Raw genomic sequence first — 14500 nt, 5'->3', positions numbered from 1 at the left:
TTACCTTTCTTTACCTTGTATTTAACTTACCGGTATTTTAACTTTTATTTACCTTCCTTTAACTTTTATTTAACTTATTTTGTTTACCTTATTTTGCCCTTTATCTTCTTTTACCTACACAACTTTTATTTAACTTATTTTGTTTACCTTATTTTTCCCTTTATCTTCTTTCACCTTCTATTTAACTCATTTTACCTTCCATTTACCTTATTTTACCTTTTATTTACTTTCTATTAAACCTACTTTACCTTTAATTTAATTTATTTTACCTTTTATTTACCTTCTATTTAAATGATTTGTCTTTTGTTTGCCTTCTTTTACATTGTATTTGGGACGGCGTGGCAGTGTTGGGAGAGTGGCCGTGTCAGCAACCTGAGGGTTCCTGGTTCGATCCCCACCTGCTCCTGATGGGTGGCATGGCAGCTCCCGCCATCAGTGTGTGAATGTGTGTGTGAATGGGTGAATGTTGAAATAGTGTCAAAGCGCTTTGAGTACCTTGAAGGTAGGAAAGCGCTATACAAGTATAACCCATTTACCATTTACATTATTCTAACTTTTCATTACCCTACTTTACCTTGTATTTAACTTATCTGAACTTTTATTTACCTTCTTTGAACTTTTATTTAACTTATTTTGTTTACCTTATTTTGCCCTTTATCTTCTTTTATCTTCTATTTAACTCATTTTACCCCTCATTTACCTTTTATTTATTTTCTATTAAACCTATTTTACCAATAATTTAAATAGATTGACCTTTTATTTACCTTCTATTTTAAATGATTTACCCTTTGTTTGCCTTCTTTTACATTGTATTTAACTTCTTTACCTTATTTTACCTATTTAACGTATTATACCTATTTAACTTATTTTACCTTTCATTTACCTTTTATTTACTACTTTTATTTTCTATTTACCTTTTATTTATCTTTGTTTAACTGTCATTTACTTCTTGTAGCTTCTACATTCCCTATTTTCCCTTTTATTTACCTTCTATTTACCTTATTTTAGCTTTTATTTACTACTTTTATTTTCCATTTACCTTTTATTTATCTTCGTTTAACTGTCATTTACTTCTTTTAGCTTCTACATTCCTTATTTTCCCTTTTACTTACTTTCTATTTACCTTGTTTTAGCTTTTATTTACTACTTTTATTTTCTATTTACCTTTTATTTATCTTCGTTTAACTGTCATTTACTTCTTTTAGCTTCTACATTCCTTATTTTCCCTTTTATTTACCTTCTATTTACCTTGTTTTAGCTTCTATGTACTACTTTTATTTTCTATTTACCTTTTATTTATCTTTGTTTAACTGTCATTTACTTCTTTTAGCTTCTACATTCCGTATTTTCCCTTTTATTTACCTTCCATTTACCTTGTTTTAGCTTTTATTTACTACTTTTATTTTCTATTTACCTTTTATTTATCTTTGTTTAACTGTCATTTACTTCTTTTAGCTTCTACATTCCTTATTTTCCCTTTTATTTACCTTCCATTTACCTTGTTTTAGCTTTTATTTACTATTTTTATTTTCTATTTACCTTTTATTTACCTTCTATTTATCTTCTTTTACCTTTTATTTACTTTGACCATATTTTACCTTTTATTTACCTTCTTTTATTGCCCTTTAGTACCTTGAAGGTAGAAAAGCGCTATACAAGTACAACCCATTTATTTATTTATTTATTTCTTGTACCTTTTATATATCTTCTTTTACCTTCTCTGTAACTTATTTTACTTTCTGTTTACCTTTTATTGAACCTATTTTACTTTTCATTTACCCTCTGTTTAATCTATTTTACTTTCCATATTTATTATTTTACCTTTTATTTACCTTGTTTTAGCTTTTATGTACTACTTTTATTTTCTATTTATCTTCGTTTAACTGTCATTTACTTCTTTTAGCTTCTACATTCCTTATTTTCCCTTCTATTTACCTTCCATTTACCTTGTTTTAGCTTTTATGTACTACTTTTATTTTCTATTCACCTTTTATTTATCTTTGTTTAACTGTCATTTACTTCTTTTAGCTTCTACATTCCTTATTTTCCCTTTTATTTACCTTCTATTTACCTTGTTTTAGCTTTTATTTACTACTTTTATTTTCTATTTACCTTTTATTTATCTTTGTTTAACTGTCATTTACTTCTTTTAGCTTCTACATTCCTTATTTTCCCTTTTATTTACCTTCCATTTACCTTGTTTTAGCTTTTATTTACTACTTTTATTTTCTATTTACCTTTTATTTATCTTTGTTTAACTGTCATTTACTTCTTTTAGCTTCTACATTCCTTATTTTCCCTTTTATTTACCTTCCATTTACCTTGTTTTAGCTTTTATTTACTACTTTTATTTTCTATTTACCTTCTATTTATCTTCTTTTACCTTTTATTTACTTTGACCATATTTTACCTTTTATTTACCTTCTTTTATTGCCCTTCTTGTACCGTTTATATATCTTCTTTTACCTTCTCTGTAACTTATTTTACTTTCTATTGCCTTTTTATTGAACCTATTTTACTTTTCATTTACCCTCTGTTTAACCTATTTTACTTTCCATATTTATTATTTTACCTTTTATTTACCTTGTTTTAGCTTTTATGTACTCCTTTTATTTTCTATTTACCTTTTATTTATCTTCGTTTAACTGTCATTTACTTCTTTTAGCTTCTACATTCCTTATTTTCCCTTTTATTTACCTTCTATTTACCTTGTTTTAGCTTCTAAGTACTACTTTTATTTTCTATTTACCTTTTATTTATCTTTGTTTAACTGTCATTTACTTCTTTTAGCTTCTACATTCCTTATTTTCCCTTTTATTTACCTTCTATTTACCTTGTTTTAGCTTTTATTTACTACTTTTATTTTCTATTTACCTTCTATTTATCTTCTTTTACCTTTTATTTACTTTGACCATATTTGACCTTTTATTTACCTTCTTTTATTGCCCTTCTTGTACCGTTTATATATCTTCTTTTACCTTCTCTGTAACTTATTTTACTTTCTATTTACCTTTTATTGAACCTATTTTACTTTTCATTCACCCTCTGTTTAACCTATTTTACTTTCCATATTTATTATTTTACCTTTTATTTACCTTGTTTTAGCTTTTATGTACTACTTTTATTTTCTATTTATCTTCGTTTAACTGTCATTTACTTCTTTTAGCTTCTACATTCCTTATTTTCCCTTTTATTTACCTTCCATTTACCTTGTTTTAGCTTTTATTTACTACTTTTATTTTCTATTTACCTTTTATTTATCTTCGTTTAACTGTCATTTACTTCTTTTAGCTTCTACATTCCTTATTTTCCCTTTTATTTACCTTCCATTTACCTTGTTTTAGCTTTTATTTACTACTTTTATTTTCTATTTACCTTTTATTTATCTTCGTTTAACTGTCATTTACTTCTTTTAGCTTCTACATTCCTTATTTTCCCTTTTATCTACCTTCTATTACCTTTTATTTACTTTGACCATATTTGACCTTTTATTTAGTACCTTTACCTTCTATTTACCTTTTTTCTTCTACATTTCTTATTTTACCTTAAATTTACCTGATCTTACCTACTATTTATCTTTTTTTTTTTTTTTTTACCTTCTATTGACTTCTTTCAAGCATGTGAAAGAGAGTTGAGGGATGAAAGGGAGCAGGAGAAGGTGAAGAGAGTGAATGGTGTGGAAGTACCAGGTCTTACGGCTGACACGGGAATAATGCGATGGCCGATGAACTTCCCTCCTTCCTCGAAGGCGGCGATCCTCAGCGAGGCGAGGGTGGGGAGGATGACCTGTGGAGGACAGCGTGTCACCATGGCAACCCGCCAGCCGACCCGCACACTCTCCCACCTTCTTGAAGACGACGGGCTCCTCGTCCCACACGGGGTTGACGGCGTTGTTGTTGTGCGAGGTTCTGGTCTTCAGAGCCTTCCTCCTGGTGTCCGCAGGGAGGCCGAACATCTCCACCTCCACGTACACGCCCACACGCCGCTCGCTCAGGAACTGGCCCGAGATCACCTGACGGCGGGAGAGCGGCGAGGTGAGGCCGGTGTCCTACAAAAGGAAGATGGGGGCGCACCTTGACCGAGAGGGTGTTGGCCACGATGCCGTCCACCGTGTTCTCCGTGAAGGGGTCAAAGTGTTTGTCGGGCCGCCGCATGAACTCCGGCTTCAGCCTGTAGCCGCTGCGCCCGTTGTACTCGAACATGAAGAGGTTCAACTGCATGGACAGATCTGCAAGAAGCAGCGGTATTCTGCCACCGCCTCACTTCAACATCAATCATAACAACAAAGCAGCAACCTATGGTTTGGTAGTTGAGCGCCACCAGCTGGCAGCCGGCGTTCCAGAAGAGTTGAGGCATGAAGTTGGACGAGTCCACTCGGGTGCCTTTCGGGTAAATGCGACTGAGCTGGGACTTGTTGTACCTGGTTGGTGTCGGCATGAGGAGAACCACTGGCACACTTGGACTGCTGATAACATGCTCACGTGCTAATATGCTAACGTGCTAATATGCTCACGTGCTAATATGCTAACATGCTAATATGCTCACGTGCTAATATGCTAACATGCTAATATGCTCACGTGCTAATATGCAAATGCATTAATATACTTTATAATGTGCTATTGTGTTGATACGTTCATTTACCAATATGCTAATATGCTAATGCACTCATATGCTAATGAGCGCGGTCTTAAAAACACACTCATCGGACACTTCATTGTAACAACTGGGACACTTGGACTGCTGATAATTTGCTCACGTGCTAATCTTCTCGTATGCTAATGTTCTTATATGCTAATGTAATAATATGCTAATGTGCTAGTGTGTTGATATGTTAATATACTAATGTGCTAATATACAAATGCATTAATGCACTATTGTGTTGATAAGTTAACATACTAATGTGCTAATATGCTAACGTGCTAATATGAATATGCATAATGTACTAGTGTGTTGATACGTTAATATACTAATGTGCTAATATGCTAACTAACATGCTAATATGCAAATGTGTTAATGTGCTGGTGTGTTGATACGTTAATATACTAATGTGCTACTATGCTAACATGCTAATATGCAAATGTACTTGTGTGTTGATACGTTAATATACTAATGTGCTAATATACCCATGTGCTAATTTAAAAATATGTTCATGTTCTAGTGTGTTGATACATTAATATACTTATGTGCTAATATGCAAATGTGTTAATGTGCTCGTGTGTTGATACGTTAATATACTAATGTGCTAATATGCTAACTAACATGCTAATATGCAAATGTATTAATGTGCTGGTGTGTTGATACGTTAATATACTAATGTGCTAATATGCTAACGCACTAATATGGAAATGCATTAATGTGCTGGTGTGTTGATACCTTAATATACTAATGTGCTAATATGCTAACGTGCTAATATGCAAAAGCATTAATGTGCTAGTGTGTTGATACGTTAATATACTAATGTGCAAAGGTGCTAATATGCAAATGCATTAGTGTGTTATGTTAATATACTAATGTGCTAATATGCTAACGTGCTAATATGCAAATGCTTAATGTGCCAGTGTGTTTCTACGTTTATACATTGCTAATATGCTAACATGCTAATATGCAAATGTACTAGTGTGTTGATACGTTAATATACTAATGTGCTAATATGCTAACGCACTAATATGGAAATGCATTAATGTACTGGTGTGTTGATACCTTAATATACTAATGTGCTAATATACTAACGTGCTAATATGCAAAAGCATTAATGTGCTAGTGTGTTGATATGTTAATATACTAATGTGCAAAGGTGCTAATATGCAAATGCATTAGTGTGTTATGTTAATATACTAATGTGCTAATAAGCTAACGTGCTAATATGCAAATGCATTAATGTGCTAGTGTGTTGATACATTAATATACTAATGTGCTAATATGCGAACTTGCTAATATGCAAATGCATTAATGTGCTAGTGTGTTGATACGTTAATATACTAATGTGCTGATATGCAAATGCGTTAATGTGCTAGTGTGTTGATACGTTATTATACTAATGTGCTAATATGCTAACGTGCTAATATGCAAATGCATAATGTGTTAGTGTGTTGATACGTTAATATACTAATGTGCAAATGTGCTAACGTGCTAATATACAAATGTGTTAATGCGCTAGTGTGTTGATACGGTAATATACTACTGTGCTAATATGCTAACGTGCTAATATGCAAATGCATTAATGTGCTAGTGTGTTGATGCGTTAATATACTAATGTGCTAACGTGCTAATATGAAAATGCTTAAGGTGCTAGTGTGTTGATACGTTAATATACTAATGTGCCAATATGCTAACGTGCTAATATGCAAATGCATTAATGTGCTAGTGTGTTGATACGTTAATTTAAATATGTGCTAATATGCTAACATGCTAATATGCAAACGCATTAATGTACTAGTGTGTTGATACGTTAATTTACATATGTGCTAATATGCTAACGTGCTAATATGCAAATGCATAAGGTGCTAGTGTGTTATGTTAATATACATATGTGCTAATATGCTAACGTGCTAATATGCAAATGCATAAAGTGCTAGTGTGTTGATACGCTAATATACTAATGTGCTAATATGCTAACGTGCTAATATGCAAATGCATTAATGTGCTAGTGTGTTGATACGTTAATTTACATATGTGCTAATATGCTAACGTGCTAATACGCAAACGCATTAATGTGCTAGTGTGTTGATACGTTAATTTACATATGTGCTAATATGCTAACGTGCTAATATGCAAATGCATAAGGTGCTAGTGTGTTGATATGTTAATATACACATGTGCTAATATGCTAACGTGCTAATATGCAAATGCATAAAGTGCTAGTGTGTTGATACGTTAATATACTAATGTGCTAATATGCTAACGTCCTAATATGCAAATGCATTAATGTGCTAGGGTGTTGATACGTTAGTATCCTAATGTGCTAATATGCTAAAGTGCTAATATGCAAATGTGTTAATGTGCTAGTGTGTTGATATGTTAATATACTAATGTGCTAATATGCTAACGTGCTAATATGTTAATGTGCTAGTGTGTTGATACGTTAATATACTAATGTGCTAATATACTAACGTGCTAATATGCAAATACATTAATGTGCTAGTGTGTTGATACGTTAATATACTAATGTGCTAATATGCTAACGTGCTAATATGCAAATGTGTTAATGTGCTCGTGTGTTGATACGTTAATATACTAATGTGCTAATATGCTAACACACTAATATGCAAATGCATTAATGTACGAGTGTGTTGATATGTTAATATACTAATGTGCTAATATGCTAACGTGCTAATATGCAAATGAATTAATGTGCTAGTGTGTTGATGTATTAATATACTAATGTGCTAATTTTACGTGTCTGCCGATATCATCCGATACTCTCGCCTCAGTCACGGACGCAAGGAAACGAACGGGTAAAGTATGATAACGAGCTCTCGACTTGTGCAATAAACAACCTCCCCTGACAGTGTCCGTCAAAAGCCAGGTGTACCTAATGAAGCGTCCACGCAAACATGCTGCCCACGAGTGTGCAACGTGAGACGACGGCGGCGTCGCGAGGGACAGTTTTTATGGAAAAAGACATCAAAAGAGAAGAAGAAGAAGAAGAAGCAGCCACCGCCGGGTGCGGTCGCCATGGCAACGGTCGCTAAGGATACTCGACAAACTCCACCGGTGACTTGGTGAGGTGCTCCAGAGCTTTGGTCTCCACGAAGGACGACATGTGGTAACAGCGGGCCGCCTCTACACACACACACATACACACACACTTTATTAGTGTGTGAAAAGGTGAGCATTCAACTTGTGACTTACTCTTGGAGGCTTCGAAGGAGTTGAACTTGGTGGGCTGCACGTAGTTCACCAGAGTGGACATCTCCTCCGTGGCCACGGCCTCACGCTCCGCTGAGCCCTGAAGAAGAAGAAGATTCATCAATCAATATCCTTTATTTAACCCGGTAAAAACTAAAAAAAAAAAATATATATATATTTTTAATCTATTCCACCTGGCCATGTTCTCATCAAAGACAAAAGAAATCAAATCAATTTGATTGATAAAGCTTATTTAAAGAAGAAGAAGGCAAAGAAGGAGAAGAAGAAGAAGGAGGAGGAGAAGAATAAGTTGCCACTGACCCTTCCTGCAGCAATGCTGGTCACATCTACATGGTGTCTCTCTTCTGCTTAGCTTTAAAAACGTCCATTTAGTTTACGAGAAATCCATTTTCTGTCCATCTATCCTGCCATCTTTTACCCTTTTTGTGTTGTTTCTTTCGCTACTGCAACCCACAATCCTGCGTCTGCAGCACCTGGGAGCGTGGGCTCATTAAAGGAGCGCCACCACTTTCATGTTCCATGAACAACGCGACAGAGATGGACGGACATGAAGACCACAAAAGATATCTCTGCCAAAAATGCAAACTTTGTGTAAATATCTTTAAAAAATATGAGATGATTACATAAGTACAGAAGAGGCAGCAGCTCACACATTCTCATACTTTCTGTAACATCCAGCAAGAAATGATGTCAGCCATCTTGAAAAATGTCTCAAATATAATCTAGGTCAGGGATGCTCACACTTTTTCTGCAGGCGAGCTACTTTTCAATTGATCAAGTCGTGGGGATCTACCTCATTCATTTATATAATTTATATTTACTTATTTATGAAATATATGTTTTTGTTAACAAGTTAAAGGTGTTTAATGATAATACAAGCATGTTTAACACATATAGTTAATATTGTTAAAAAATTAAAGGTGTTTAATGATAATACAAGAATGTTTAATACATATAGTTAATATTGTTAACAAGTTAAAGGTGTTTAAAGATAATACAAGCATGTTTAACACTTATAGTTAATATTGGTAATAAGTTAAAAAGGTGTTTAAAGATAATACAAGCATGTTTAACACATATAGTTAAAATTGGTAATAAGTTAAAGGTGGTTAAAGATAATACAAGCATGTTTAACACATATAGTTAATATTGTTAACAAGTTAAAGGTGTTTAAAGATAATACAAGCATGTTTAACACATATAGTTAATATTGTTAACAAGTTAAAGGTGCTTAATGATAATACAAGCAAGTTTAACACATATAGTTAATATTGTTAATAAGTTAAAAGTGTTTAAAGATAATACAAGCATGTTTAACACTTATAGATTCCTTTCTTTCATGAAGACAAGAATATAAGTTGGTGTATTACCTGATTCTGATGACTTGCATTGATTGGAATCAGACAGTGGTGCGGATAACGTCCGCATTTTCGAATGGAGGAGAAAAAAAGTCCTCCTTTCTGTCCAATATCACATGAAAGTGGTTGGTTTTTGGCATCTTATTTGTCCAGCTTCCGTACTCCTTTGTCTACACTTTACAAGAAATACATTGGCGGCAAACTCCGTAGCTTGCTAGCTTGTGCACGCCAGCTTTCTGAGACTCTTATTTTGGTAGCGCAGGCAGGATGAAGCAGAGCTTTTATTGTGCAACTGTGCAGTCGGTCTTTGGAGTTTTGACGACAGGTACGGCGCCAGAGTCTGTTGAAATAAAGTGTTTCTCGCCTTCCTGTCGGTAATTTTAATGAGCTGGCAGCAGCCAGCGTCATCTCAGAAGACCCTCGGGTGCCGTGAATGTCAATCAAGTGACGAAAGTGACGTCATAGTGAAGATTTATGATCGCTCATTTTTAGGACTATTTTTTTAATGCCTGGCTGGTGATCGACTGACACACCCTCCACGATCGACCGGTAGCTCGCGATCGACGTAATGAGCACCCCTGATCTAGGTGAAGGAGCCCAGAATTGTTTTTAGCAATATTTCACGAGGAACCTCTGAAAAAAACCACATGGCTCGATGTCTACTTCAGATGTGGAGTTTTCACCCCTTAGTCCATGTTTGAATCACTGACCTTTTTGCCATCGTCGTCTTCGTCGTCGTCCTCCTCCTCGCTCTCGGCGTCCATCTCTGCTGCAGTGACAGAAAGACGACCGACTCAAGAGACGTTTGCAAACAAAGCGAGTCCAGCTTTCGAGTCAGGGAGACCCGACACAGTAGCTGCATCAGAAAAGTCTCACTTTGGATTGATTGATGTTAACTATGACCTTCTTACACTTTCTCATCTGCTTACTGAGTTATGGCCAAAGTCACGGCAACATTCCTTTTTTTACTTATCTCTTGTCCAAACCACGATTTGAGACAAAAGTTTGTGTGGTGGTTCGTCTCCTTCGCTGCCTGTGCCTGGGTTTTGTCAGAGATAAGACACTTTTATGGCCTTGATACATTCTTGGGGTCCGGTAGAAATGACTCAAACCCCCACCTTCTCACTGACAAAGAGTGCTGTGACGTTCGAAAATCACTTATTTTGATTTGTCTTTTGGTCAAACGTTTACTGTCCAAATGGGTTTCATGTATGATTGAAGTTTGATTAATTACCTTTTCCATGTTGAATCAAGATATCCCTGGTTTTGGCTAATATCATAATCAGATTAAAAAAATGTGTGTTTTGCTCAAATGTCCCTTCCTCCTCTCATTTCTAAAAGCAATATGAGATTTGAAAGTTCTTTGTCTCTCTCACCTTTTGTTCCTTTCCTTCTTTCTTTCTGTAGCAGCGTAAACTTTTCCCTGTTGTAGTCTGATGTTTATTTGGGATCTCCAAATAAATACTCTACTTAAAGGACCTTAGTTTTCTCTGGACAGTTCTTTATTGAATAGGGAACGGCTCCCGGTAGTGATGTGCGGATCGATACTGAATTAGCGATACCAGATGTTTATGCTCTAATATCGATCCTCAAATCAAAATATCGATACTTTTGATACTTTTTCTACCAAGGGCCGCAGACGAAAAAAAAAAAAAAATATGTGGGGGCCTTATTGATTTTTTTTCTTTTTTTAAATGGCTAAAAACAGATAGTGTATTATAGGTGACTAAGTATATTATTTTGAATTATTAGTTAGAACAGTTCAGCTTTTTTTCCATTACATACCAATTTTTTTGCTTTTATTTTTTTTTAAATTTTTACTACTGTTTGTTTCCCATGTAATAATAGTATAAAAATAATAATAATAATACGATTGTGTAACTGCATAACCAAGTGTGTAAAAAATTCTGCCTGTATGAAAGTGTTTATTATAGGTGTTGTATTTTTTCAAATTAATTCATAAATTGGTATTATTTTATTTATTAATGAACTAAGTAAACTGTGTTTATATTTTAAGTATACATATATATATATTTTTTGAGAGCTTCTAATATTTCATTTTAGGGGTAATTTAAAAAACAGCTCCCAATAGTGATGTGTGGATCAATACTGACATATCGATACCGCCGATACTAGATCTTTATGCTCTAATATCCATCTTCAAATCAAAATATCTATACTTTTGATACTTTTTCTACCAAGGGCCGCATACTGAAAAATCTAAATATGTGGGGTCCATATTGATATTTATATATTATTATATACCAATTTTTTTTTTAATGTGCGGCATAATTCTGGTTGTGCTTACTGACCTTGAAGCAATTTCATTTAGTACATGGTGTAATGATAAGTGTGACCAGTAGATGGCATTCACACATAAGATATACGTGTAGACTGCAATAAGATGGCAGTGTAAACAACACCAAAACGTTAAATGTTCCATTGAGAATATAGAACATTACACACGGCACTAAAGAATTGTTCAAAATTGTTTTTAGTACGACTTCGGTAAGCTATGAAGCCGCACCACTTGATGGATTGTCGGCGCATTAAACATACGAGTATTATTATGGTGTGTGTATAAGGACCGCAAAATGGCACCTTAACAGACGTATTATCTGGCGTTTTGTTTCGCAATATTATGCAAAACCAACTTTTCTTACCTTCTGGTACCTGCTGAACTGTATTTGGGATCTGCATAAGTACTGAAAATTTGCGCGAGTCCACAATTCTCCCGTCCAAAAGCAGAACCTAGTAACTCACTTCTAGCTGATTTTGATAAAACAAACGGTTTTTCTGTTGTATCTACGCAGTTATGTGGTAGTTGCTAGGTCCTGCCATGCGCGTAACAGCTTACTTACGGAACAAATTACAATATCGCATACACTAATGTAAAGCATATCACCTAGTAACTCCAAAATTATTATCAGCTCAGTTTTGACCAAAATTGAGTTACTGGGTTTTGCCTTTGGACGGGAGAATTGTAGTCCGTAGTCATAAATTTCTTCTTTTTCTCTGTCTTCTTGTTATGTGGCCTTGAGCTGTTGCCATTTCTAATATAAAGTAGTGTAAAGTTCTTACTTATATCTGTTAATAAACTCGCCATGAAAGCGCTAAAACATACCGGTGTGGTGAGTTTACATTATTCACCCAAGGAACTTTAGTTATTAGAGGGTTCCGGTCGGACGTTTTTTCACGGGACACATTTCCGAGTGTTGTTGTCGCACTAGTGAGCCACGGATGAGGAGATGCTGCTCCGTTATTGATTGAAGTAAAGTCTGAATGTCATTAAAACAGTTAGCTCCATCTTTTGACACTTCTTCCACCCCCGTCCTTGCACGCTACAACAAAAATGACGGGGAGAAGACGCTGCCGAGGGTGAGCCACGCAAATAAGATCGCCCACAAAACGCCTCATCCTGAAAAGATGCTCAGAAAGCGGCTTGAAGATGATCTGTAAAACATCATCTATGCAACATTTTGAGCAAAGAACCACCATTACATGTTATGTAGACCACAAGGAAGTATTTTAATAAAATAAATAATAATATGACTCCTTTAGTGCGCCCTTTGTATGAAAAAAGACCTGACTAGACCCGCTCATCGGCAGTGCACCTTATAATCTGGTGCGCCCTATAGTCCGAAAAATACGGTATTATTGATTATTAGATTAAGCATTTTAGCTTTTTCTTATTAATTCATATTTTTTGCTGTTTTCCCCTACATTTTTAGGGACCGCAATGTCCCTTTGGGACAGAGGACCCTATTGAATTTGTAAGGTTTTATTATTCTTTATTATTATTCTTTATTATACCGCCGCCTCTTTGAGCTGTAATTTGACCCTCTTAACATGCTTCAAAACTCACCATATTTGACACACACATCAGGACTGGCGAAAATTGCCATCTAATGAAAAAACCAAACCCCAAAACGCAAAATTGCGCTCTAGCGCCCCCTAGGAAAAAACAGACAAAATTGCTTGTAACTTCCGGTAGGAATGTCATAGAGAAATGAAACAAAAACCCCTGACTTAGACCTAGATTTCATACACTAAAATCCTTCAGCAAAAATCAACAGGAAGTTGGCAATTCCCCCTTCTAAACAACATTTTAGTAAAAACAGTCTCTTTTGCCTCTTTGAGCTGTAATTTGACCCCCTTAACATGCTTCAAAACTCACCAAACTGTACACACACACCAGGACTGGTGGAAATTGCGCTCTAATAAAAAACCAAACCCGAAAACTCAAAATTGCGCTCTAGCGCCTTCTAGGAATAAAACACAGACAAAACTGCTCCTCGGAAGAAAACACAGACAAAACTGCTTGTAACTTCCGGTAGGAATGTCGTAGAGACATGAAACAAAAACCCCTATGTAGGTCTGACTTAGACGTAGATTTCATACACTGAAATCCTTCAGCAAAAATCAAACAGGAAGTTGGCAATTCCCCCTTCTAAACAAAATTTTTGTAAAAACAGTCTCTTTTGCCTTTTTGAGCTGTAATTTGACCCCCTTAACATGCTTCAAAACGCACCAAAATGTACACACACATCAGGACTGGCGGAAATCGCGATCTAATAAAAAAACAAACCCGAAAACTCAAAATTGCGCTCTAGCGCCTTCTAGGAATAAAACACAGACAAAACTGCTCCTCGGAAGAAAACACAGACAAAATTGCTTGTAACTTCCGGTAGGAATGTCGTAGAGACATGAAACAAAAACCCCTATGTAGGTCTGACTTAGACGTAGATTTCATACACTGAAATCCTTCAGCAAAAATCAAACAGGAAGTTGGCAATTCCCGCTTCTAAACAAAATTTTTGTAAAAACAGTCTCTTTTGCCTCTTTGAGCTCTAATTTGACCCCCTTAACATGCTTCAAAACTCACCAAAATGTACACACACATCAGGACTGGCGGAAATTGCGATCTAATAAAAAACCTAACCCGAAAACTCAAAATTGCGCACTAGCGCCTTCTAGGAATAAAACAGACAAAACTGCTCCTCGGAAGAAAACACAGACAAAATTGCTTGTAACTTCCGGTAGGAATGTCGTAGAGACATGAAACAAAAACCCCTATGTAGGTCTGACTTAGACATAGATTTCCTACACTGAAATCCTTCAGCAAAAATCAAACAGGAAGTTGGCAATTCCCCCTTCTAAACAAAATGTTTGTAAAAACAGTCTCTTTTGCCTCTTTGAGCTGTAATTTGACCCCCTTAACATGCTTCAAAACTCACCAAACTGGACACACACATCAGGACTGGCGTAAATTG

The 14500-nt window shown here is 35.3% G+C and overlaps 1 protein-coding gene across 1 annotated transcript in view; it reads right to left on the bottom strand.

The window, feature by feature from the left end:
* Positions 1-14500, bottom strand: part of plcb1 (phospholipase C beta 1) — a 63604-nt gene that overhangs the window by 24206 nt on the left and 24898 nt on the right. Inside the window, 7 exon segments of the mRNA XM_072911930.1 lie at positions 3687-3786; positions 3845-4012; positions 4074-4228; positions 4296-4420; positions 7698-7782; positions 7852-7948; positions 9911-9993. Of these exon segments, the coding sequence (XP_072768031.1) occupies positions 3687-3786; positions 3845-4012; positions 4074-4228; positions 4296-4420; positions 7698-7782; positions 7852-7948; positions 9911-9993 (813 nt within the window).

The sequence above is a fragment of the Nerophis lumbriciformis genome, linkage group LG02, assembly GCF_033978685.3.
Source record: "Nerophis lumbriciformis linkage group LG02, RoL_Nlum_v2.1, whole genome shotgun sequence".
Taxonomy (NCBI): Eukaryota; Metazoa; Chordata; class Actinopteri; order Syngnathiformes; family Syngnathidae; genus Nerophis; species Nerophis lumbriciformis.
This window is presented reverse-complemented; position numbering and strand designations above follow the sequence as displayed.